Source organism: Gorilla gorilla, chromosome 6 (assembly GCF_029281585.2).
Source record: "Gorilla gorilla gorilla isolate KB3781 chromosome 6, NHGRI_mGorGor1-v2.1_pri, whole genome shotgun sequence".
In the NCBI taxonomy this organism is placed as follows: domain Eukaryota; kingdom Metazoa; phylum Chordata; class Mammalia; order Primates; family Hominidae; genus Gorilla; species Gorilla gorilla.
In genome coordinates this window covers 90,439,967-90,466,383 of record NC_073230.2, presented here as the reverse complement: position 1 = coordinate 90,466,383, position 26,417 = coordinate 90,439,967, and the positions used below count along the sequence as shown (strand labels likewise).

General features: G+C 46.7%; 2 protein-coding genes and 1 pseudogene across 3 annotated transcripts in view; all 3 read right to left on the bottom strand.

The window, feature by feature from the left end:
- Positions 1–25,890, bottom strand: part of BAIAP2L1 (BAR/IMD domain containing adaptor protein 2 like 1) — a 111,291-nt gene extending 85,401 nt beyond the window's left edge. For both annotated transcript variants that reach the window (XM_055393174.2, XM_055393177.2), the window contains exon 1: positions 25,490–25,890. In XM_055393174.2, coding sequence (XP_055249149.1) covers positions 25,490–25,540 — 51 coding nt within the window. In that variant the 5' untranslated portion in view covers positions 25,541–25,890. The remainder of the gene's footprint in view (positions 1–25,489) is intronic.
- Positions 10,485–11,311, bottom strand: LOC129534774 (small ribosomal subunit protein eS1-like). Its single transcript, XM_055393178.2, has one exon. It carries the CDS (start codon positions 11,286–11,288, stop codon positions 10,494–10,496), a length of 795 nt encoding a protein of 264 aa, XP_055249153.1. The 5' UTR covers positions 11,289–11,311; the 3' UTR covers positions 10,485–10,493.
- On the bottom strand, positions 14,469–14,538 carry LOC129523950 (uncharacterized; annotated as a pseudogene).
- Positions 25,891–26,417: the final 527 nt, after the last annotated feature.

The following is a 26,417-nucleotide window of genomic DNA, read 5'->3' as shown; positions in this document are numbered from 1 at the left end:
GAACCTGGGAGGCGGAGGTTGCAGTGAGCCGACATCCGGCCACTGCACTCCAGCCCAGGCGACAGTGCAACACTCCATCTTAAAAAAAAAAAAAAAATTTGTGAGAGTGTAGAATCCACAATCACCTGTAGTCCCCACAAGAATTACTAACAGTTGGCCAGACGCAGTGGCTCATGCCTATAATCCCAGCACTATGGGAGGCCGAGGCTGGCAGATCACCTGAGGTAAGGAGTTCGAGACCAGCCTGACCAAAGATGGGGAGAAACCCCATCTGTTCTAAAAATACAAAATTAGCCGGGCATGGTGGCAGGCACCTGTAATCCCAGCTACTCGGGAGGCTGAGGCAGAAGAATCGCTTGAATCTGGGAGGCGGAGGTTGTGGTGATCACGCCCCTGCACTCCAGCCTGGGCGACAAAAGCGAAAGTCCATCTCAAAAAAAAAAAAAAAAAAGAAAAGAAAAGAAAAAAAATTACTAACAGTTAACAGTCACACTGGTTCCCTTTGCTGAAAAAGCACTAAAGCACTAGAGATAAAAGGACAGGATGCCTTAGTCACCCCATCCAAGTCTCATACCCTTTCTTTTCTCCCCTGGGGGAGCCACTAATTCAGACTGCTGTTAAATATCTAGCTGATATTTTATATTTTCACACACACGTATATATTTAGTCAAGATTAACATAAAATTTTGCTTTGTGTGTTACAAAATACTTACATAAATCCTTAAATGGCATCACATAATACATTTCACTCTTACATCTTACTTCTTTATTCAGTGTTATACTTCTGAGATCTGCTCACCTTGGTCTGTACTGACCAAGGTTCTTCCTATTTAACTTCTACACGGTATCCCTTTATGATGGTTTAAGTGTCCATGTAGCAAAGCTACAGTATTCGGTCGATTAAACACTAATCTAGGCTGGGCATGGGAGCTCATGCCTGTAATCCCAGCACTTTGGGAGGCTGAGGCAGGAGGACTGCTCGAGTCCAGGAGTTGAGATCAGCCTGGGCAACATAGTGAGACCCCGCCTCTACCAAAAACAACAAAAAAAATTAGCCAGGTGGGGTGGCATGGCGTGTGCTTGTGGTCCCAGCTACTTAGAGGCTGAGATGGGAGAAGTGCTTGAGCCAGAGAGGTCGAGGTCACAGCGAGCCACGATCGCACAACCATACTCCAACCTGAGCAAGGCAGAGGGAGACCTTGTCTCAAAAAACAAAACAAAACCAACCCATTGGCTGGGAGCGGTGGCTCAAGCCTGTAATCCCAGCACTTTGGGAGGCCGAGGCAGGCAGAACACCTGAGGTCAGGAGTTCGAGACCAGCCTGACCAACATGGAGAAACCCCATCTTTACAAAAAAAAAAAAAAAAAAAAAAAGCAGGGTGTGGTGGCCCATGCCTGTAATCTCAGCTACTCGGGGGGCTGAGGCAGGAGAATCACTTGAACCCGGGCGGCGGAGGTTGCGGTGAGCTGAGATTATGCCATCGCACTCCAGCCTAGGCAACAAGAACAAAACTCCATCTCAAACAACAACAAACCAACCCACTAATCTAACACGGTGTTGTCTAAACACAGTGTTGCTATGAAGGTATTTTGTAGATATGGTCAACATCTACACTACAACTTTTATTTAAAGTTGACTTTAAATAAAAGAGATTATCTTCAATAATCGGGGTGGGTGTAATCTAATCAGTCAAAAGCCTTAAGGACAAATTGAGGTTTCCCTAAGGAAGAAGATATTCTGCTTAAGGGCTACAGAGTCAGCTCCCAGGCTGCCCTACAGATCTTGGACTAATCAGCCCCACAATCATGGAAGCCAATTTCTTGAAATAAATCTTTTCACTTATATATAGATATACATATACATACATATCCCATCATGTAAAGAGACTGCATTTTACCCATCTATTTCTTGACTGACAGGCATTTACATGGCTTACGAGCTTCTGCTAATGACAACGACGTGGTAAGGAATGACACGTCTCCTTGTATCTGGGTAAGAATTTACCCAGAAACAGAACTGCAGAGACACAGGGTATGTGACAGATTTCTCCATTTTGTTAGATACTCCCAAATTTGAAGACAGCAACTGTAGCCATTTCCATGCCTGAAACCACTGTGTCAAAGTGCTGTTTTGCCATGTTCTTCCCAACACTTGGTACTGTCATACTTTTTGCCTGTTTGATAGGCAAACAATAGTATCTTTTAAAAAGTACCATACACTAGGCCAGGCCCGGTGGCTCACGCCTGTAATCCCAGCACTTTGGGAGACCAAGGCGGGTGGATCACCAGAGGTCAGGAGTTCGAGATCAGCCTGGCTAACATGGTGAAACCCCATTTCTATTAAATATACAAAATTAGCTGGGTGTGGTGGCACGCGCCTGTAATCCCAGCTACTCAGGAGGCTGAGGCAGGAGAATCACTTAAACTTCAGGAGGCAGAGGCTGCAGTGAGCCAGTATCTCACCACTGACTCTCCAGCCTGGGCGACAGAGTGAGACTCAATCTCAAAAAAAAAAAAAAAAAAAAAAAAAAAGGCCAGGTGTGGTGGCTCACACCTGTAATTCCAGCACTTTGGGAGGCCGAGACGGGTGGATCACCTGAGGTCAGGAGTTCGAGACCAGCCTGGCCAACAAATAGTGAAACCCCATCTCTACTAAAAAAAAAATACAAAAATTAGCTGGGCGTAGTGGCGCATGCCTGTAGTTCCAGCTACAGGCTGAGAACTGTGGGAAGCTGAGACAGGAGAACCGCTTGAACCTAGGAGGCGGCAGTTGCAGTGAGCTGGGATTGTGCCATTGCACTCCAGCCTGGGTGACAGAGCAAGACTCTGTCTCTCAAAAAACAAAAACAAAAACAGAAACGAACAAAAAAAAAAGTACCATACACTGTTTCTCATCAGCATTAAAAAATAACACATGACTGGAAATAGCTAAGCATGGGGAGAGAAATGATGAAAGGTAGTTTCCTGGTGTGTTTTAGCCTCAGTTCTCGTCTCCATCATAAGTGAATGTCATCAGTGACTTCTGTCCTTTTAACACAGGGTGGGAAGAGGCATTGAAAGCCAGGACATTCCCTGCAGCTGCATACTCCACCTGGGTTTGGGCTGAGGCACACTGGCCTCCGGGCTGTTCTCCAAACAGGTCACATCCATTCCCACAAACTCTCAGAGACACCTTCCTTGACCTCTTCCACAAATGGTGGCAACCCCAGCCCCTCTCTAGCTCTGTTCCTGGCTTCTCTTTCTTTAAAGTACTTATCATACTGTATAAGATATTCCCTGTTTACTCTCTGTCTCCTTGGTAGAAACTACATGTAATCAAGGCTAGGGATTTTTTTTTTTTTTTTAGACTGAGTCTTGCTCTGTCGCGCAGGCTGGAGTACAGTGGCATGACCTCGGCTCACTGCAACCTCTGCCTCCCAGGTTCAAGCAGTTCTCGTGCCTCAGCCTCTCCAGTAGCTGGGACTATAGGCACACGCCACCATGTCCATGGCTCAGCACTTTGGGAGGCCAAGGCAGAAGGCTCACTCTTTTTTTTTTGAGATGGAGTCTCGCTCTGTTGCTCAGGCTGGTGTGCAGTGGCGTGATCTCGGCTCACTGCAACCTCCGCCTCCCGGTTCAAGCAATTCTGCTGCCTCAGCTTCCCGAGTAGCTGGGACTACAGGCGTCTGCCACTGCGCCTGGCTAATTTTTTGTATTTTTAGTAGAGACTGGGTTTCACCGTGTTAGCCAGGATGGTCTCAATCTCCTGACCTCGTGATCTGACCTCGTGGTTGGCCAGGCTGGTCTCGAATTCCTGACCTCAGGTGATCCGCCCGCTTCAGCCTCCCAAAGTGCTGGGATTACAGGCATGAGCCACCGAGCCTGGCCAAAGCTAGGAATCTTAATGTAATCACCACCGCATTTCCAGCACCAAGAACACTGCCTGGATCATCTGATTAATGCCTCACAGTGTCCTCAGCAGCAGCAGGTTCTGACATCTGTATTTCATAAGAGATGCCTGCACCCACGGATGAACCAGCTGCAGGCTGTACCCTCAGCTCCACCAGCTCATCTGAACACATCGCTACAGACACAAAGGCCCCATGGGTCAATTAGCCTCAAAAACTGAGCATTAGGTAATAGTGCCACTGCTTGCCACTTCCCTAGCTCAAGGCGATAACTCCAACCAAGGTTCACAAAAGCTGCCAGGCTCGGCCTTCTACCTACTAAGTCCTAACAGGCTTACAAATCTGCAAATACCAGGGCTGTCTGTGAATTTTGCTTCCCAATCCTATGTTTTTCTAAGCTGTCATTTAAATTCCCTGTGAAATACAAGGCATTAATGTGGCCTCTTAAAAAAAATCTTGCTTAGAGACAACCCACATGTCCATCAACTGGTGAATGAACAAAACGTGGTATATCCATTTAATAGAATATTATTCAGCCATAGAAAAGGAATAAAATATTAAGACACTCTACAACATGGATAAAACTCATTACGCTAAGAAGCCAGTCACAAAAGACCAAATACTGTATGACTCTATTTATAAAAAGTACAGAAAAGACAAATCTGTAGAGACAGAAAATCTATTAGTGGTTGCCTGGAGCTGGAAGCGAGAATGAGTAATGATAGCAAATGGGGATGAAGGATCTTTTTGAGGTGACAGAAGTGTTATAAATTTAAATTGTGGTGATGGCTGCACAACTTTATAAATTTACTAACAACCATTAAATTGTACGCTTAAAATGCGTGAATTTTATAACGTATAAATTACACCTCAAAAATGCTTTTTTTTTTTTTTTTTTTTTGAGATAGGGACTCTCACTCTGTCACCCAGGCTGGAGTGCAGTGGTGTGATCAGACCTCATGGTAATCTCAAACTCTCAGGCTCAAGCGATCCTTCTGCCTCAGCCTCCCATGTAGCAGGGACTTCAGGTACGCACCAACACACCCACCTAATTTTTAAATTTTTTCTAGAGATGGGCTCTTGCCATGTTGCCCAGTGTATCAGTCTGTTTTCATGCTGCTGATAAAGACATACCCAAGACTGGGAAGAAAAAGAGGTTTCACTGGACTTACGGTTCCACATGGCTGGTCTCAGAATCATGGTGGGAGGCGAAACGCACTTCTAACATGGCGGCGGGAAGAGAAAATGATAAAGCAGCAAAAGCGGAAACCCCTGATAAACCCATCAGATCTTGTGAGACTTATTCACTACCATAAGGACAGTATGGTGGAAACCGCCCCCATGACTCAAATTATCTCCCAGCAGGTTCCTCCCACAACACATGGAAATCATAGGAATACAATTCAAAATGAGATTCGGGTGGGGACACAGAGCCAAACCATATCACCCAGGCTGGTTTCAGACTCTTGGCCTCAAGCAATCCTCCCACCTCAGCCTCCTAAAAAGTGCTGGGATTACAAGCATAAGCCACCATACCCGGTCCGTTTTTTTTTTTTTTTTAATAAAAAAAAAAAGGAACCACCACCACCGCCGCCACTACCACCACCACCATCGCCACCACCCGACCACCCAACCCCCGCCCCGCCCCTTCTTCCATTACAGGCTGCTAAGGATTCAGGGATCTAAATCCCTAATGTTATGGAATGGCCACAAAGATGTGTGTGCCTTTGCTCATTCTTTGGTGGTCTCTAGCCTGCCCACAGCACAGCCTGGCATACTGAAACGCACAGGTCATCCCCCGTCCTTTGGGAACATGGGTCCCAGACAGCTGGACACGCACCACTGGTCTGCAAAGCATTTATGCCTATGGAGCCGTCCACAGCCATTTCCCCTTCTAGGGTGAAAATCAATTTGACCCATTAGTAGAAAATGATAACCCAGCTGTTTTGAGGCAGATCTCCGGCTGGCGTAGCAGTTGTTTTTCCAGCTATGATTGGGTAGGGAGTTTGGCAAATGTTTTTCCAGGCAAAAGTCCTTACTGTGTCCTTCTAAAAGGCGGGGTTTCCTAGGAAATCTTCAGCGCACGGAGAAAACTCTCCGTGAGAATTTCATTATGACATAATCATTGTTTTGCCTTCATTCTTCCTTTCCCATCTTCACCCACAATCTAGGTTTTGGTTTTTACAGAATTATTGCTACAAAGATTGTCCTTCCAGGTGCAAAGGTCATAGCAGAAAGGAAGCCAAGAGGCCTGCAGGCTTACCAGGCCCCATCCCTAGCAACGTGGCCTGAGCCTCCACTGGGCGTGCAGGTACAGTCTTTTGGCTTAGCCTGTCATAGAAGAATATTCTCAGAGTCCTGGGAGCACCTATGAGAGCCTGAGCTCTCTAAGGCCAAGCAAGCAATCGGGACCAGTGTGATCACTGAAAGACATGCACCGCTGCCTCTTCTGATATATTACTAGACGCAATCACGTTGCTGTGACCTTTCATTCAGTTGCTTAAAGCGACAGATTTCTGTGACAAACTCCTGGCTTCCTACTCCCTACTCACTTAGGCAGCAAGAATTATTCTGCAGCTAAAGCATAATTAAGCCAAAAAATGGCCCCAATACACTGAGGTAAGAAAGAAGGATGTCCTACAACTGTTCACATCTTCTGGACAAAAGTATCAAGCCTGTTAAGAAAATTAAGTCCCAGAGCTACCCCCACCCACATTAGGGTAAAAATCTAAGGGTTTTTTTTTTTTTTTGAGATGGAGTCTCGCTCTGTCACCCAGGTTGGAGTGCAGTGGCGATATCTCGGCTCACTGCAAGTTCCACCTCCTGAGTTCAAGCCATTCTCCTGCCTCAGCCTCCCAAGTAGCTGGGACTACAGGCGCCTGCTACCACGCCCGGCTTTTTTGTATTTTCAGTAGAGAGGGAGTTTCACCGTGTTAGTCAGGATGGTCTTGATCTCCTGACCTCGTGATCCGCCTGCCTCAGCCTCCCAAAGTGCTGGGTTATAGGCGTGAGCAACCATGCCCAGCCAAAATCTAGGTTTTCAATTGTTAATTTGGAAAAAAGAGTGGGGAGGGAGAACAATGTACAGGAAAACTGAGCTCAGCCCATCTGAGAAAGTAACTTGAAGGAAAAAATAATGGTCTTTAACCTAGTTCAAGATTAGAAAATTTCAGCCAGGTACAGTGGCTCACGCCTGTAATCCCAGCACTTTGGGAAGCCAAGGCAGGAGGATTGCTTGAGGCCAGGAGTTTGAAACCAGCCTAAGCAACACAGGGAGACTGTGTCTCTACAAAAAATAAAAAAATAAAATTTAAAAAAAGACTAGAAAAATTCATTCTATTTTAATTACTAGACAAAGGTTTTACATTTGCCTATGAATGGAATGGTTCAAAATCACTTTCCTTTGTAGTTTAAGTGTGGATGATTATACTGGGTTTAAGGTCCACAGATACCATAACTCTATATAGTTATGTTTATTTCTTGGCAATGCCAGGAAAGCGTTCAGGTTGAAGCTTTGGCAATTAGCAAGCTATCAAACTTTGGAACAATGTCTCGCCCACACCGGCCTCCATCAGATGAGGGATTGTGGAACCCTGCCCCAGAATTCAAGCAAGTTTTAAATTCTGAACTTCATAGGGAATAAGTAATGCCTGTAAGACTGAAGTAAAAATCATTTCTTCAAATTCCTACTAGGATAATACCAGTATCCACGTTTGCTTTGTTCTTAGAGGTACATGTTCTCATTTGAAAGAATGAAACCTGAGGTCAGGAGTTCGAGACCAGCCTGACCAACATGGCGAAACCCTGTCTCTACTAAAAATACAAAAAATTAGCCGAGCATGGTAGCACGCGCCTGTAATCCCAGCTACTTGGGAGGGTGAGGCAGGAGAATCACTTGAACCCGGGAGGCAGAGGCTGCAATGAGCTGAGATGGCGCCACCACACTCCAGCCTGGGCAAGAGACCAAGACTCTGTCTCAAAGTCTCAAAAAAGAAACAAACAAACAAAAAAAAGAAAAGAAAAGAAAGAATGGAAACACAATCCTTCCTATTCTAAGCTGCTATACCAAGATGACTACCATGTAATATAACTTTCAATCTTTTTTTTTTTTTCAGACAGAATTTCCTTCTTGTTGACCAGGCTGGAGTGCAATGGTGCGATCTTGGCTCACCACAACCTCTGCTTCCCCGGTTCAAGCGATTCTCCTGCCTCAGCCTCCCGAGCAGCTGGGATTCCAGGCATGCGCCACCACACTTGGCTTTGTATTTTTAGTAGAGACGGGGTTTCTCCATGTTGGTCAGGCTGGTCTCGAACTCCAGACCTCAGGTGATCCACCCACCTCGGCCTCCCAAAGTGCTGGGATTACAGGCGTGAGCCACTGCGCCCGGCCATAACTTTCAGTCTTAAAAGTAACATTTCAACCAGAATCTGAAAATGTGCCTCTTTTCTGGGATCTCCTTTTTGTGTAAGTTTGTGCATGTGTGGGAGAGACAGAGAAGTAACATGTGAATGTGTGTACTAACGCTTCATTCCGCCAACTCTGTAAAGTCTCACATTTCAGGCTTTGAAACATCATAAAAATCTACACATTTCTGCAACCTTTATTATTATGCCTACGTTGAGCCCACCCCATCCTGGACCCAGGAAACACAAAGATGAATGAAGAGTGAGCTCCAGGCCGGGTGTGGTGGCTCATGCCTGTAATCCCAGCATTTTGGGAGGCCGAGGTGGGCAGATTACCTGAGGTCAGGAGTTTGAGACCAGCCTGGCCAACAAGGTGAAACCCTGTCTCTACTAAAAATACAACAATTAGCTGGGCGTGGTGGCACGTGCCTGTAATCCCAGCTACTCAGGAGGCTGAGGCAGGAGAATCACATGAACCTGGGAGGCGGAGGTTGCAGTGAGCCGAGATCGCACCATTGCAATCCAGCCTGGGCAACAAGAGTGAAACTCCGTCTCAGAAAAAAAAAAAAAATAAATAAAGAGCTCCAGTCCTTGGAAATGTACCGTCTTACATGGAAACAGGTACAAAGAAATACCAAGGCAATTCACAGAGACGTGGTGAAAATAAGAAATGCAAACACCTGAAATATTACATTATCATTTAGAAATATAAAACTTAACTACAGATAAATGGCATGTATTAAGGACCAGTAACTGATTAGTTACTGATTCTGAAATAGCTGTTAAAAGATACATACTTTGAAGACCACAGAGTATACTAGGCTGTTTGACTAAGTGCTCTTGCCTGCCTAGTTACTGTTTTTAAAAGGTGTGTCCTGGAATAAAAAAGCAATCGATAAATTTACAGGAAAGGACATCTTATGCACTGGGTTACGTTTGTTTAGAAAGCCCCAGAGCACTGAACAGGTAACAGGAACTTTACCAGATCAAAGTACACTGACTTACTGCACTAGTTCTTTCCAAATGCTACTTTTATAGTAGTATCTGGAATCATTCTAGCTAACTTCCTTCAACCAGACTCTGTGAGACAGATCATTCTACCTTTTTTTTTTTTTTTTTTTTTTTTGTGAGATGGAGTCTCACTCTGTTGCCCAGGCTGGAGCGTAGGTGGCACGATCTCGGCTCACTGCAACCTCGGCCTCCCAGGTTCAAGCGATTCTCCTGCCTCAACCTCCCAAGTAGCTGGGATTACAGGTGCCCGCCACCACGCCTGGGTAATGTTTGTATTTTTAGTAAAGATGGGATTTTGCCATGTTGGCCAGGCTGGTGCTGAACTCCCGAACTCAGGTGATCCAACCGCCTTGGCCACCCAAAGTGCTGGGATTACAGGCATGAGCCACGGCAATCAACCTCATTCTATTGTCTTAAAATCGCAGCTGGGTGGGTGCGGTGGTTCATGCCTATAATTCCAGCACTCTGGGAGGCTGAAGTGGGTGATCACTCGAGGCCAGGAATTCAAGACCAGCCTGGCCAACATGGTGAAACCCCATCTCTACTAAAAATACAAAAATTAGCCAGGCATGGTGGCAGGGACCTGTAATCCCAGCTACTCAGGAGGCAGAGGTGGGAGGATTATTTGAACCCAGGAGGCGGAGGCTGCAGTGAGCCAAGACTGTGCCAACTGCACTCCAGCCTGGGTGACAGAGCGAGATTCTGTCTCAAATAAAATAAAATTGCGGCCTTTGCGATCTGAGGAATTGTTCAAAAACTCCAAATGATTTAAAAACAGTTTAAATTCTTTATTTTTATTTCTCAGATACCAGTAAGGGGAAATCATTTCTTTTTCTTTTGAGACAGGGTCTTGCTGTGTTGCCCAGGCTGGAGTGCAGTGGCGCAATCTCTGCTCACTGCAGCCTCGACCTCCCGGACTCAAGCGATTCAGCCTCCAGAGTAGCTGGGATTACAGGCACACGCCCCCATGCCCAGTTAATTTTTTTGTATTTTTCGTAGACATGGGGTTTCACTATGTTGTCCAGGCTGGTCTCGAACTCCTGACCTCAAGCAAGCTGCCTGCTTCAGCCTCCCAAAGTGCTGGGATTATAGGCAGGAGCCCCCACACCCAGCCAGGAATCAACATTTCTTTTTTTTTTTTTTTTTTCCACAAATAGCACTTTTTATTTGCCACTATTTGAACTCTGAACTTTAAACAGATTCTTGGACTGGTGGTTCATATCCATCAGCTTGTTCAACTTTAGCACCTGTCTCGTCCCCAGTGGCTTTTCCAGAACTACTGCCTTCACCATGAAGCTCCATGAGCTTTCCCAGTTCAAACTTGGGCTTCTTCAGCATTTTTACTTTTCTAACGAAGACATCATGGAGAGGATAAATAGATTGGCAAGCCTTTTCTATGTCTTTTCCAATGCTGTCTGGAATCAATTTATTGACGACTTCTTTCAAGTCATTTGTCTGCACCTCTCGGGTCATGATTTTGATCATCTTCTTCTGGATTTGGCGGACCTGTTGGTGCTGAGCATAAGAGGTCTTCCGTATCTGATTGTTGCGTTTTTTAGTAAAACCAACACAGAACAGACGAAGCAAGTAACCATCGGTAGTCTTGACATCAACGTGAGCTTCAATCATTGTCTGCCATTTTTTGACCATGGAACACATTTTGTCACGGGTAAGATCCATGCCATGGAAGTTAGCCAGGCAGTTTTTACCCTGAACATCTTCAGTAATCAGCCTGAATTTTCTAAATGCAACTTCATCATTCTGCAAATCAGCAAGACTCACTTCAAACACATGACCCTTGAGACCATCAGATGCAATTTTGGTTCCTTGGGTCCTGGTGACGAGCGTCTTTCCAATATTTCTTATACTGAACATAGCAGTTGCTTTCACATCATACCAATCTTTCTTAGAAAATGGATCAACCACTTTCTTCCTGGCTCCCTTTTTGCCACCTTTCGTAAGGCGCTTGTTCTTGCCAACCGCCATGGTGCTGGTCAGAGAGCCAAAAGCAGGAATCAACATTTCTACAATGTTCTTTCCGAGAACTTTTTTTTTGTCTCTCATCGACTTCTCTCCTATATTGAACTTTCCAAAGGCTTTTTTTTTTTTTTTTTTTTTTTTTTGTGACAGAGTCTCGCTCTGTCGCCAGGCTGGAGTGCAGTGGTGCCACTTCAGCTCACTGCAACCTCTGCCTCCAGGGTTCAAGCGATTCTCCTGCCTCAGCCTCCCGAGTAGCTGGGACTACAGGCGCCCGCCACTGCACCCAACTAATTTTTTGTATTTTTAGTAGAGACGGGGTTTCACCGTGTTGGCCAGGATGGTCTCGATCTCTTGACTTTGTGATCTGCCCGCCTCGGCCTCCCAAAGTGCTGGGATTACAGGCGTGAGCCACTGTGCCTGGCCTTCCAAAGACTTCCTTAAAGACTGTACATCGCCTTAAAACTCCTCTCAAACTTAACCTACAAGCGTATTAAGCTTTTCCTTCTTTCTTCCCATATTGAGACAAAACAAAGTCCAAATACTGAAGTTGTAAAGGCCAGCCCCCGCTGGGACAGAGGGTAGGGAAGGAGCAAGGATGTTTAATTTATGACATGGGCAGGTCCAGGCGGAGGAGAGGGGCTGCGGCTACTAGAACTTGGGGTTGCTATCCTGTCATAGCTATAAACTCTGGATGGGCACAGACCTTCTTTGTCTTTTCTCCAGCGTGGTTTCTGGTGGTAACCATGGTGCTTGGCACAGCTGTGGTGCTCAAGAAAACAGCTGCGGGAAGAACTCATGTTGGTGGTAAAAGCTCGGCTCGTACCTAACAGGTGCTCACAACATGGCAGCTGTTATTACCTACACGATCTCAGTGCCACCAAAGAGTTGGTGATGATTTCAGTCACCCCTGTGTGATCAGCACAGGTCTTCAGCATTTAAAACACAAAATTTTTGAGTTCTTACTATGCACCACCACGATAAGGGATTAAATAAACCTTCAAGGGCTGGATGCAGTGGCTCATGCCTTTAATCCCAGCACTTTGGGAGGCTGAGGTGGGAGGACTGCTTGAGCCCAGGAGTTCGAGACCAGCCTGGCCAACAAAGTGAGGCAGGCCCTGTCTCTACAAGAAAAAAAAAAAAAAAATTAGCTGGGCGTGGTGGTGCACGCCTGTAGTCCCAGCCACTCAGAAGGCTGGGGCAGGAGAATTTGCTTGAGCCTAGGAGTTGGAGGCTGCAATAAGCTATGATCATGCCATTTCACTCCAGCCTGGGTGACAGAGTTAAGACCCTGTCTCAAAACAAAACAAAACAACAACAACAACAGAAACCAACAACCAAAAAAACCTTCAAGGACCATATAGCTCCTTCAGGGAGATAAAAATGTGTGCCAATATTTTCAACACTATTCTCTTATCAGGTATTTACTCAGCTCCACCTATTTCAGTCATTTGTAAATAAGGAGGCAGGTAATAAACAGATGAAAATCAATGCTCTTGGTGGGGGGGGGGGGTGACAGTCTAGTAAACACACGCTATGCCTACTAACAGTTAGCCCTAATTGAATACCTATGATGCGCCAGATGCTATTCTAAGAGCTTTCATGTATGACTGCGTTTAATCTTCACAGCAACCCTAGGAGCTATTATCATCCTTATTTACAGACTAAAGCACATCAAATGAAAGAATAGGGCATTACCAAGTACATACAACCATCGGGAATGACACAAAGGATGCACTGGTTAGCTGAAGAAGCCTTCTCAGAGGGCATAAGAGTAAGACTGAGTCTCTAAGCAGATGCCTGTAATCCCGGCTACTCGGGAGGCCAAGGCAGGAGAATCGCTTGAACCCAGGAAGCGGAGGTTGCAGTGAGCCGAGATTGCACCACTGCACTCCAGCCTGAGTGACAGGGCGAGACTCCCTCTCAAAAACAAAACAAAACAAACCCATGTTTTGCATGTTTAAACTTTTTTGTTTACAGGCATATTGTTCCTGAATTTATTGTTCAGTCATATATTGTACTGTCAGACATAGCTGATGTCCTGTATCTTAAGCTGCTCAAAGTGTAACATAAGCCCACGCTATGATGAGACATACCATTTAGTCCATTAAATAATCACAATTGGGCCAGATGCAGTGGCTCACACCTGTAATCCCAGCACTTTGGGAGACCGAGGCAGGCAGACGGCTTGAGCCCAGGAGTTCAAGACCAGCCTGGGCAGCATAGTGAAACCCTACCTCTATGAAAAACATAAAAATTAGTCAGACTTGGCGGCACGTGCCTGTAGTCCCAGCTACTTGGGAGGCTGAGGCAGGAGGAACGCTTTAGCCTGGGACGTTGAGACTGCAGTGAGCCATGATCACACCACTGCACTCCAGCCTGGACAACAGAGACCCTAAGAAATTAAAAACAAAACAAAACAAAAAAAAACCATCCAAGTTTTATCCAAAAAATCCTGGCCCCTAAGTATGAGGAATTATCATTGTGACTTTCCTGATTTGTCACCTGAGGTTTTTGTGGCCAGAAACAGATTGGTCTATTAACTAAGACTCAGGCAATTGCGTCAGACAGGCATGTGAAGGTGACAGGGGGCCCTGTCTTCTGTACTCCTCTCCCCTCCCCCAACAGGCAGGGGCTTCCCTCCTCCTAACTCAGCATGGGGCTGCTGGATTAGGGTAGCTGGTGGTTGGATCTGTCATCTGGGACCTATTCCAACCCCTACCCCAATCTTTTCTGCACATTTGTTCGAGGACTTATTTTTTATTTTTTTTGAGACAGAGTCTCACTCTGTCACCCAGGCTGGAGTGCAGTGGCACCATCTGAGCTCACTGCAACCTCCGCCTCCCAGGTTCAAGCAATTCTCCTGCTTCAGCCTCCCAAGTAGCTGGAATTACAGGTACCCACCACCATGCCCGGCTGATTTTTTTGTATTTTTAGTAAAGACGGGGTTTCACCATGTTGGCCAAGCTGGTTTCAAACTCCTGACCTCAGGTGATCCGCCCATGTCAGCCTCCGAAACTGCGGGGATTACAGGCATGAGGAGGCCTTATGTTTTAATCATCTGAGATTTCCCCCATACTTTTGACAGGTTATTACCACGCTTGTACCTCTTCTTGTCCCTGTTGTCACCTGCTTTTGTGCCTTTCAAAGATACAGCCATGCTTTTAACTGCTTGCAACATAAGAAATGACTTTTTGCTCTACACATTCAGAGAAACTTCTGAACAAACTATAGAAATGACCCCTGAAAGTAAAGTCTTGACTTTTAAAAGGCAGTTTTAAGAACTGGAATTTGAGTATTTTCAATTTTGTTCAGCTAGTTGCCTGTTGCACGTGTAGTCTTGGGTTAGTAAATTTTTTTTTTTTTTTTGAGAGGGAGTCTCGCACTGTCACCCAGGCTGGAGTGCAGTGGCGGGATCTTGGCTCACTGCAAGCTCCGCCTCCCGGGTTCACGCCATTCTCCTGCTTCAGCCTCCCGAGTAGCTGGGACTACAGGCACCTGCCACCGCACCCGGCTAATTTTTTGTATTTTTAGTAGAAATGGGGTTTCACCATGTTAGCTAGGATGGTCTCTATCTCCTGACCTCGTGATCTGCCCACCTCGGCCTCCCAAAGTGCTGGGATTACAGGCGTAAGCCACTGCGCCCAGCCTCGGGTTAGTAAATGTTAAACATGTATTCCCATACGTAAAAATCAAGACAGAAATCATAAGATTTAAAATTAGGTTTATCTTTAAATGGGTAATTTGCAAACAGAGGTAGGAGATGGCAAATTTTAGCTTAGTTTTAAAAACATCATGTCCATTAAAACGGAATATATATATTTATCTGCTTTACATTAAATATTATAAAAGTAAGCAATTTACATTAAAAAATATAAATATGGCCGGGTGCAGTGGCTCACGCCTGTAATCCCAGCACTTTGGGAGGCCGAGGCGGGCGGATCACAAGGTCAGGAAATCGAGACCATCTTGGCTAACACGGTGAAACCCCGTCTCTATTAAAAATACAAAAACAAAATTAGCCACGCATGGTGGTGGGTGCCTGCAGTCCCAGCTACTCAGGAGGCTGAGGCAGGAGAATGGCGTGAACCTGGGAGGCAGAGCTTGCAGTGAGCCAAGATTGCGCCACTGCACTACAGCCTGGGTGACAGAGCAAGACTCTGTCTCAAAAAAAAAAAACAAAAAACAAAACCAAAAACTCCTGCCCTAGAGTTAACTAGTGCTTAATTGCTATTGTTTAGGGACTTTTTAGCCTCCAAAGTACCATATGAATAAACACAAGTTTTTTTGTTTTGAGACAGTCTCTCGCTCTGTTGCCAGGCTAGAGTGTGGTGGCGTGATCTCAGCTCACTGCTACCTTTGCCTCCCCGGTTCAAGCGATCCTGCCTCAGCCTCTGGAGTAGCTGGGACTACAGGCGCACTCCACCACACCCAGCTAATTTTTTTTTTTTTTTGTATTTTTAGTAGAGATGGGGTTTCACCATGTTGGCCAGGATGGTCTCGATCTCTTGACCTCATGATCTGCCCGCCTCGGCCTCCCAAAGTGCTGGGATTACAGGCGTGAGCCACTGTGCCCGGCCCATAAACACAGTTTAAGCAGGAAATCCGGGGGCATCTTCACCCACCTGCTGTTCTCTCAAAAGCACAAGCACTCTAGGAGGTGAAATACTGGTTAGATCTCTGACTTGGGCTCATCTATTCTGCTCCCTGGTTTGGGAACACATTCTGGTAATATTTTTTCTTCTATTTTTTAAAGAAAGAGAAACCGGCAACATTTTATCTCATTTATATGCATCTCACTTTTATCCACAAAGACTTCAGGCAGCTGTTACACCAGGAACTAAAACCATTAAAATCTAAAACTTGGCCAGGCACAGTGGCTCACGCCTGTAATCCCAACACTTTTGGGAGGATGAGGCAGGCGGATCACAAGGTCAGGAGACAGAGACCATCCTCGCTAACAGAGGGAAACCCTGACTCTACTAAAAATACAAAAAAAAATTAGCCGGGCACGGTGGCGGGCACCTGTAGTCCCAGTTACTCGGGAGGCTGAGGCAGGAGAATGGCATGAACTTGGGAGGTGGACGTTGTGAGCCGAGATCGTGCCACTGCACTCCAGCCTGGGTGACAGAGTGAGACTCCATCTCAAAAAAAAAAAAAAAAAAATCTAAAACTCAAGTCACTAAAATCATGATAAACCAGAAGGACTCAAGGTTAGGAAGACAAACAGAAGTATAAAATCAAGGCTGAGGAAAATAAAAACAGAAATCTAACGTCTGAAAGGTCACAGAGCTGTAATTACTCTGCATATATCTACAAGTTCTAAGTTTATGGGGGAAAGTATGCCTACTTATTAATACGCATGAAATCGTAGGTGTTCTGGCCAATGTCCATATTCTATATGGTACACATGCTTATATACTGAAAACACACACACACATCCCTTCTATGTGTTATTAAAAAGGAAGTGGTTTTAAAAGATCTACTTAATTGAGCTGGGAACGACGGTGCACGACTGTAGTCCCTGTTACTTGGGAGGCTGAGGTAGGATCACTGGAGCCCAGGAGTTCTAGGTCAGCCTGGGCAATGTAGCAAGACCCCCTTGCTAAAAAAAAAAAAAAAAAAAAAAGAAAGTCTACCTTAGCTGGGTGTGGTGGCGGGTGCCTGTAATCCCAGCTACTAGGGAGGCTGAGGCAGGAGAATCGCTTGAACCTGGGAGGCGGAGGTTGCAGTGAGCCGAGATCGCGCCATTTCACTCCAGCCTGGGCGAACAAGAGTGAACCTCCGTTTCAAAAAAGAAGTCTACCTAACTGGCTAGAGTTCAGGGAAAGGCGCACTCTCACACCATGCAGATGACAGCATCATTTGGTGCATGCTTTCTGGAGGGCATTTTGCAATGTGGAGCAAACAGGCTTTAAAATGTACCTGCCCTTTGACCCAGAGCTCCCTTCTGGGAATGTGGCTTAAGGAAAACATCATGGATCTGCTTACAGATCTGTGCAAAGCTTTGACTGCAACCATGCCCATGGCTGCGCTGTAATAGCAAAGTACTGGCAATGATCTATGTCCAACCACGGGGGCTGATCAATAAATTATGATGAAAAATGGAGTCCTGTGCAGTCATCAAAATGATAGAGCACAGAAAACTGACATGGGAATATGTACGGAAAAGTATCAGAAAAAGCGACAGCAAGAGTTAGTGTTATCTCTGGTTTGCAGGATTCTGGGCACACTTATTTACACTTCTTGTTCTTTTTGAGACAGATTCTTGCTGCCACCCAGGCTGGAGTACAGTGGTGCAGTCTCAGCTCACTGCAACCTCCGCCTCCCAGGTTCAGGCAATTCTCCTGCCTCAGCATCCCGAGTAGCTAGAATTACAGGCACCCGCCACCATGCCCAGCTGATTTTTATTTATATATAGATATATATAATTTTTGTATTTTTTGTAATTTGTGTGTATATATACATATATACATACATATATATACATATATACGTGTACATATATACATATATGTGTACATATATATGTACACATATATATACATATGTACACATATATATATGTGTGTTTATATATATATGTTATTTTTGTATTTTTGGTAGAGATGGGGTTTCACCATGTTAGCTAGGCTGGTCTCAAACTCCTGACCTCAGGTGATCCACCCTCCTCGGCCTCCCACAGTGCTGGGATTACAGGTGTGAGCCACTGCACCCGGCCATGAAAGGGTTTTATTACATAAGGGATGTTGAAAGCACAGATGAACCCTATTTAAACTGGAGCTCGGAGTGGGGTGCAAAGTTATGGTTAACTGCATTTTCTTGTTAATTAAATATTAATGAAAATACCTTCCTTTTCTTTTTATGTAACTTTTCTATTTATTTATTTATTTTTGAGACGGAGTCTCCCTCTGTCGCCCAGGCTGGAGTGCAGTGGCACGATCTCAGCTCACTGCAAGCTCCGCCTCCTGGGTTCACGCCATTCTCCCGCCTCAGCCTCCCGAGTAGCTGGGACTACAGCCTCCCGCCACCGCGCCTGGATAATTTTTTGTATTTTTAGTAGAGACGGGGTTTCACTGTGGTCTTGATCTCCTGACTTCGCGATCCACCCGCCTCGGCCTCCCAAAGTGCTAAGATTACAGACGTGAGCCACCGCGCCCGGTTTATGTAACTTTTCTTGAAAATGTACCTACTTTGGGCCAGGCGCAGTGAGGGGCTCACGCCTGTAATCCCAGCACTTTGGGAGGCCGAGGCGAGCGGATCACCTGAAGTCGGGAGTTCGAGACCAGCCTGACCAACATGGTGAAACCCCGTCTCTACTAAAAATATAAAAATTAGGCCAGGCGCGGTGGCTCACGCCTGTAATCCCAGCACTTTGGGAGGCCAAGGTGGGCAGGCAGATCATGAGGTCAGGAGATGGAGACCATCCTGGCTAACACGGTGAAACCCCATCTCTACTAAAAATACAAAAAATTAGCCGGGCGTGGTGGCAGGCGCCTGTAGTCCCAGCTACTCGGGTGGCTGAGACAGGAGAACGGCGTGAACCCAGGAGGCGGAGCTTGCAGTGAGCCGAGATCTCGCCACTGCACTCCAGCCTGGGCGACAGGGAGACTCCGTCTCAAAAACAAACAAACAAACAAAAAAACCCACACACAAAACAAACAAAAAATCTCTTTCATGCATGCAGTTATGATAGTTTTAGAGTCTAATGAACTTCAGTTTATGTCTTCCTCTAGTGACTACCACAACTGTATGGCCTCTCTCAGACCATAATTTCCTGGGTCTTGGTTTGTCTTCTGACATGAAGGATTTCCCACAGGGCTCCCTGCCAAGGTTACAGACACCCTACAGAGAAACGGCAGATCACCAGCAGGCCTGGAACAAACGATTTTGTTTGTGTTTACTTTAAAATTTTTTTTTTGCACATACCCACAGGAATGGCAAAAATTAAAAGGATGGGAAATAGCAGCAGCTGGCAAGGATGAAGAGCAACTGGAACTCTCATACTCTGCTGGTGGAATGGCAACTGGTGCGTCACTGTGGAAAATCAATCAGCAGTTTCTCCTAAAGCAAAATATTTGAATGTCTAATACTCAGCCAGTCTGCTCCTGTATCTCTATCCAAGAGAAATGAGGGCCTATGGCCATCAGACGTGAGCCAGAACATTCATAAAGCACGACTCATAATATCTTGGAATAGTCTGAAAATAATCCCAGCTGGGCACAGTGGCTCACGCCTGCAATCCCAGCACTTTGGGAAGCCGAGGCAGGCAGATCACCTGAGGTCGGGAGTTTGAGACCAGCCTGGCCAACATGGTGAAACCCTGTCTCCACTAAAAATACAAAAATTAGGCAGCGTGGTGGCAGGCACCTGTAACCCCAGCTACTCAGGAGGCTGAGACAGGAGAATCGCTTGAACCCGGGAGGCAAGGGTTGTAATGAGCCGAGATCACACCACTGCACTTGAGCCTGGGTGACAGAGCAAGACTCCGTCTCAAAAAAACAAAACAAAACAAAACCAAAGAAAGAAAGAAAATAATCCCAGCCAGGTGTGGTGGCTCATGCCTGTAAGCCCAGAACTTTGGGAGGCCGAGGTGGGTGGATCACGAGTTCAGGAGTTCGAGACCAGCCTGACCAACATGGTGAAACCCGATCTCTACTAAAAAATACAAAAATTAGCCGGGCATGGTGGCATAAGCCTGTAATCCCAACTACTCAGGAGTCTGAGGGAGGAGAATCGCTTGAACCTGGGAGGTGGAGGTTGCAGTGAGCCAAGACTGAGCCACTGCACCCCAGCCTGGGCGACAGAGCAAGACTCCGTCTCAAAAAAAAAAAAAAAAAAAAGTTAGGAGAGGGGCTACCCTTGGAGGGGTGCAGCGACTGGGAGGTGGCACGAGGGGGACTTCAGGGAGTGGCCATGGTTTGCTTCTTGATCTGGGTGGTGGTTACACAGGTGTGTTCAGTTTGTGACAATTTAGTGAGCTATGTATACTTAAGCACAACTTTATGTATATTGCTATTCAATAAAAAGTTTTATAACCAAATTTTAAAATATATTTGCATGTGTCAGCAGATAATTTAAACTAAATTTTATGCAGCTTTTATAACTTATTTTTAAGCTGGAATATTAAGTTGGAATTATTACAGCTTTGAATACAGGCCTGTAATCCCAGCACTTTGGGAAGCCGAGGCAGGCAGATTACTTGAGCTCAGGAGTGCGTGACCAGCCTGGGCAACACAGCGAGGCACCGTCTCTACCAAAAATAAAAAATTAGCTGGGCATGGTGGTGCATGTGGTCCCAGCTACATGCCTGTAGCTTTTGATTTACATTTGTGACACTATTTCAGTTTTGGGTATTCATTCTTGTCTTGCACAGACCTCCAAGGGAAACCTAATGTGCATGGAATTAAAACAAATTGGATTTTTATTTTCTTCAACATTCCACACAGTTTTTAGTCAAAAAATAATCATTTTTTCTTGAGATGGGGTCTCACTCTGTTGCCCAGGCTGGAGTACAGTGGCACCATTTCAGTACTGCAACCTCTGCCTCCTGGCCTCAAGTGATCCTCCCACCTCAGCCTACTGAGGAGCTGGGACCCCAGGCACGCACCACCACACCCGGCTAATTTTTGTATCTTTGTAGAGGTAGGGTCTCACTACATTACCCAGGCTGGCCTCGAACTCCTGGGCTCAAGCAATCCACCTATCTTGACCCCCCAAAGTGCTGGGATTACAGGCATGAGCCACCGCTCCTAGCCTCATTTTATTAGGAGAGTTTGTTCAAAACATGCCAATGATGATGAATTAACAGAATGACAGAAAATTCCAGTGACACCTTAGATAGCCACATTATGAAAATGTATTTGGTTTGTGCATCTTTGGTCACTGGAAACTAAATTACCATACAAACAAAGGCATGTTAAGTGGGATGTGGCAGCCAGTCACTAAGAGACTCTAGGACTCAGTTTCTCAATCTGGTTAACAACTAGCCTGGCCAACATGGTGAAACCCTGCTTCTATCAAAAAATGCAAAAATTTGCCAGGCGTGGCGGCTGTAGTCCCAGCTACTCGGGAGGCTGAGGTGGGAGAATTGCTCGAAAGTGGGAGGTGGAGGTTGCAGAGAGCTGCGATTGCACCACTGCACTCCAGCCTGAGCAACAAAGCAAGACCCTGTCTCAAAAATAAATAAATAAAAATAGTTAAGCCAACACAATCCACATTCACCTGGAGGGCTGATGTTTACTTAGAATTAAGCACTCTATGAAAAGTATCATCGGAGGGCGCCAGGAGCCTAGCAAAGGACAGGTGCTTCACACATTAAATGGATAAATGTCCATTCATTCAACAAATATGCATGCCTACTATGTGCCAGGAACTGTTTTAAGTGCTTGGAATACAAAAACAAAAACAAAGCTCATTGCCTTGTAGAGCTCACATTCTAGTTGGGGTGGGAAGAGAGGGAAAGAAACATAAGAAATAAATACATCACATAGCCTATTCTAAGGTAGTGTTATGGGGGAAGGTAATGTAGTCTAAGGTGGGGCTGGGAGATGGATGGAGGCGTCTGCAATCTGAGAGTCTGAGCATGCTTCCTTGAGGTGACACTGAAAGGCTTCTGTGACATCTCCCCTTTGACTCTGTTAGCAAGATTCCTGTAGGTAGGACATCCCTGGATGCTGCCACACCCGTTCTTCCTCCACTTCTTAAGCCTTTTTTTTTTTTTTGAGATGGAGTCTCGCTCTGTCGCCCAGGCTGGAGTGCAGTGGCACCATCTTGGCTCACTGCAACCTCTAACTCCCTGGTTCAAGCGATTATCCTGCCTCAGCCTCCCGAGTAGCTGGGACTACAGGTACGTGCCACCACGCCCAGCTAATTTTTGTATTTTCAGTAGAGACAGGGTTTCACCATGTTGGCCAGGAGGGTCTCGATCTCCTGACCTCATGATCTGCCTGCCCACCTTGGCCTCCCAAAGTGCTGGGATTACAGGCGTGAGCCACCGCGCCGGGCCCTACTTCCTAAGTCTTTAACAGTTCTAGGAAGGCTGTGGCTACTCTTAATTAAGGGTTTTTTTGAACTACTTCTTCTACCATGAGAGCATATACTCATCAGAAAACCATGCAAAATCACAGCAAGCTTTTGAGAGCAAATTATGGGCATGCTATAAAGTGTGGAGGGGGGAGGGATTTTTGGCTGAACTCTAATTAGTAACAGCAACATTACTGGACATTTTGGGGCTTATAACATCATTTGTTTATGAAGTAGTAAAATACACACATCCTCCTGGGAGTTAGCATGGATCTCCCGTAATCATTTGCCTACGTATACATTTTAGACATTTCAGCAAATGTGTACACAGCATATATTTAAGGATATTTGATACTGGCTACAGAGGATCATGCTACTTTATAATTCCTCCTTTTCTCTAAAGAATTTATTCCTTTATTTCATAATTGGAGAAACCTGAGTATTTAAAAACAAAAAAAAACTAAAACCCATACTAGCAAGTCATTAAAAAATCATTTGCAGGTGGCTTTTGTAAACACACCTGGTTGTGTTGCATTTCTATTAGTAAAATATGGTAGATGGTTAGGTAATATAGAGGACATCTCTTCTTAAAAGCACTAGATTCATCAACACTGCCAGATTTTTGCCATATTAAGCTTAAACTGTTTTCAGCTTGAACATCATGGGGCAGGGCGGGATAGGGGGAAGAACCCAATACAGGGGCGGGAAAAGGTTTTTCAGACTCCTGAATTAAAATTTCACTTTGCACTGCCAAAGCCAAAGCATGGGCTAGCAGCCTTCACTATTTCATAGATTACATAAACTTGTAGTCCGATGCTGTAAATATCCTACCACCTGGACATTAAAAAAAAAAAAAAAGGTCCCAAAACACTAACAAGGAAATAATAATTAAAATGAACAAACATTTAGTGAGCTTTCCAGTTTGCTTTCAGACACCTGGCAATGGAAAACTATCAGGTACTGGTCTTTGATCTCCATTTACATTGCCTTACGTCTACAAATACGTATAACCAAAATGATGAAATCCACACTTTTTCCCTGCCGTTTCCGTTCTTTGGGTAATAAGACATGCCCAAGTGGTTGGCATTTGTGACGCTGCAATTCGCCATGGTACAGTCCCTCTAAGGAGTTATTACTAAAAGTCTACGTCAGGAAGAAGCGGGAGAAAAAAAAGCAGGGTTTAACTCAGAACACCTGACTGCTGGTCTCAAGTTGCAATCGCAGCTCATACTGGGAAGATACACAGGGCTGTTCTTGGAGGAAGGGCGGAAGGCAGTGGTGTTCTGTATTTTTGCACCCCAGTGGACATCAGACTCTGCCTCAAATTTGCAATGGCCTGCGTTCCTCAATTACACAGTTTTTCCTTCACTGACAATCAACAGAGCAGCCACTACTTACTTTCCAGGTCTGAGTCTGGCAGAAAGAACGTTTTATTTACACACTTGGTCAGTACCCCACACCTCATGCAGCAACGTCTTCCGGGTCATTTAAATAGTAGCAATCTCAATACAAACGTAGGAATTTCCCAAATTTCTAAAGATCGCCCTCTATGAAGGCAACACACGAATAGAAGAGTTTTTGGTCACAGTGACTGAGCATCAAAAACGCTGTGTCAACTGTGTCTACTCTCCCTACCTGTAAGGCATAATTTATATGTGACAGTATACACTTTGTGTGTTAAGATAAACGGAACGGATCTCTTGGATTTCAATACATAACAAAAATGTTCATGTTCTTCTCTTACTTTCATTCAACAAAAGTTAATAGACTCCTCTGATTTTAGGAATTCAGACCTTGAAAACCTAAAATTTTAGGTTTAAAAAAGTCTATCAAAATGACTAAACTTCCTGATTCAAGCACCAGGGACAGAAAAAAGATAAAACACACCAACCAACCAACCATTTATTCATAACCTTAAACATGCCTATACATGAACTTAGAGAACGTTAAAGTTTCAAGGGTTCGAAGCGCCTAGGCTGAATTAAAACAAAAGTTGTTTTGTGTTCTATTAATAGCAGATGATTAACATATCTTATTTCACCTGGAATTCATTTGTAAGTATGTAAACTAAACAGGCCACTAATCCTAAGTCTCTGTCTGTGTCTGGAAAAAAAATTCTCTCCTAATACATGCAAGTTAAGAGACCGGCTATCAACGCATTCCTTAAGGTTAGGTCAATTTCATTAAAACCTCGGTTGTTCTTTGACTTCAAGAACCTCACCAAATAACCCATATATAAAAGCCAAATTCAACTGAAAGCTGGGAGAGGAAGGGTCTAAGGAGGAGGGCGTTTCCCTGGAGAACGCCCAGAGCTCGGCTCACCTGGCGATCCTAATTACAGGGGAGTTTCACCCCCACATTCTTGGGCGCTTTCTTTTCTTAGAGGAAACTCGAGCTTGTGTCTTTGGTCCCGGAGGGCTTAAGCCCGGCAGCCAGGACAGCGCGGGTCACTGATTCCAAGAAGTTGGGAGGAGGACGTGGGCCCCACCGACGCACAACAGACCCCTCCCCAACCTAAGTGCACTAGTTGTAAAATGTGTAGCTGGTCAGGGGATGGGGGGCGGTCTCCAGAGCTCTGAGGGTCAGGGAAGAGGAGAAGGGACGGGGAGAAGGGACAGGGGAGGCGGAGAAGGGCCAGGAGAGGAGGGGGAGACACAAGGGGAAAGAGGAAGAACCAAGAGGAGGGGGAGGGAGGGGGAGGGAGGGGGAGGGAGGGGGAGGGAGGGGGAGGGAGGGGGAGGGAGGGGGAGGGAGGGGGAGGGAGGGGGAGGGAGGGGGAGGGGAGGAAGGGGAGACACACGGGGGAGAAGGAAGAACCAGGAGGAGGGGAGGGACAGTGACGAGGGGCAGGGGAGGAGGGAGAGTGAACGGGGAGCGGAGGGGCAGAGGGAGAGGTACAGCGGGGAGGGAAAGAGAGACAGGGAAGAAAGCACAGGGAGGAGGGGAGGGAAGGAGGAGGAAAAGTAGGGGGGAGGGGACGGGGAGGGACTGGGAGGAAGGAGAGGGCCAGGGGAGGAAGAAGAGGGGCTGTGGAGGGCCAGGGGAGGAGTGGGAGAGACCGGGCGAGGTGGAAGGACGGGGGGAGGGGAGCTGGGGGGAGGGAAAGTACCTTCCCGCGTAAAGTCCCCTTCTGACCCCCGAGGTGGAAAGCCCTAACCTCCCTAAGCCCCGGGCCCTGGGCTTACCCGGTAGGTGCTCTCCGTGAGCCGGTTCACCTCCTCGGGCCCCCGGGACATGGCTGCGGCCGCCGGGCGAGCAAGCGCGGGAGGACGCGGCTGGGCCTCGTGGTCGCCGGACGCCGGGCAGCGGGAGCGCCGGGGCGCGACTAAGGGGCTCTGGAGGGTCGGCCGCCGCCGCAGCCGTCGGCCCGAGAGTGCCCGCGCGCGTCTCCGCTGCCAAAATGTCAAAACTTGCGGCGGCGCCGCCCTGGCCTTCTGCGAGGAGCAGAGGAGAAGCGGCCGGACGCCGCCAGAGGAAACTGGGCGGGCCGGGCGGCCCCACCTGGGGCGGGCGGGGCAGACAGGGGCGGGGCCGCGGGGCCGGAGGGGCGTGGCGTCCCCACCTGAGGCGGCCTGGTGAGCGGGGCCCGGCCGGGGTGGGCGGGGAGGAGGCGGGGCCAGGCAACTGGAATGGGCGTGGCCAGAGGGAAGCGTGCCCCCCCGAGTGGGCGGGGTCACCCCACCTGTGGCGGACAGGGCAGCGAGGCCACGGTGCGCCCCCTCGTTGCTCTCCCAGAGCTCCGGCGACGTAGGGCCCGAGACCCTGGAGTGGGGACCGGTGTGGAGTGGGCTGCTCGCTTTGCTGTTTTGCTAGGGCAAGGGCAGCCTGGGGGTGTTTAGACTGTGGTCCTGGAGCCCTTGTTTGCCTCCCGTGGTGCTGGCCCCGGGGACCCCGAGGCCCACTTCCTCCATGAGGGCTTCCTTCAAGCCCTGCGTTTTGGGGACCAAGGGAAAAGGGGCCACATTCCCCAGCTGTATTGATTTCCCTGATTGATCTCTCCTTGCCCCGCCGCTCACTGACCCCAAAAGTTAGAGGGACCCGTGGGGGGCATCGGCCCTCCTAGGTGGAGAAAGCGGGCTGCCACTTGCAGTTTTGAAAGCTCCTGATATATAA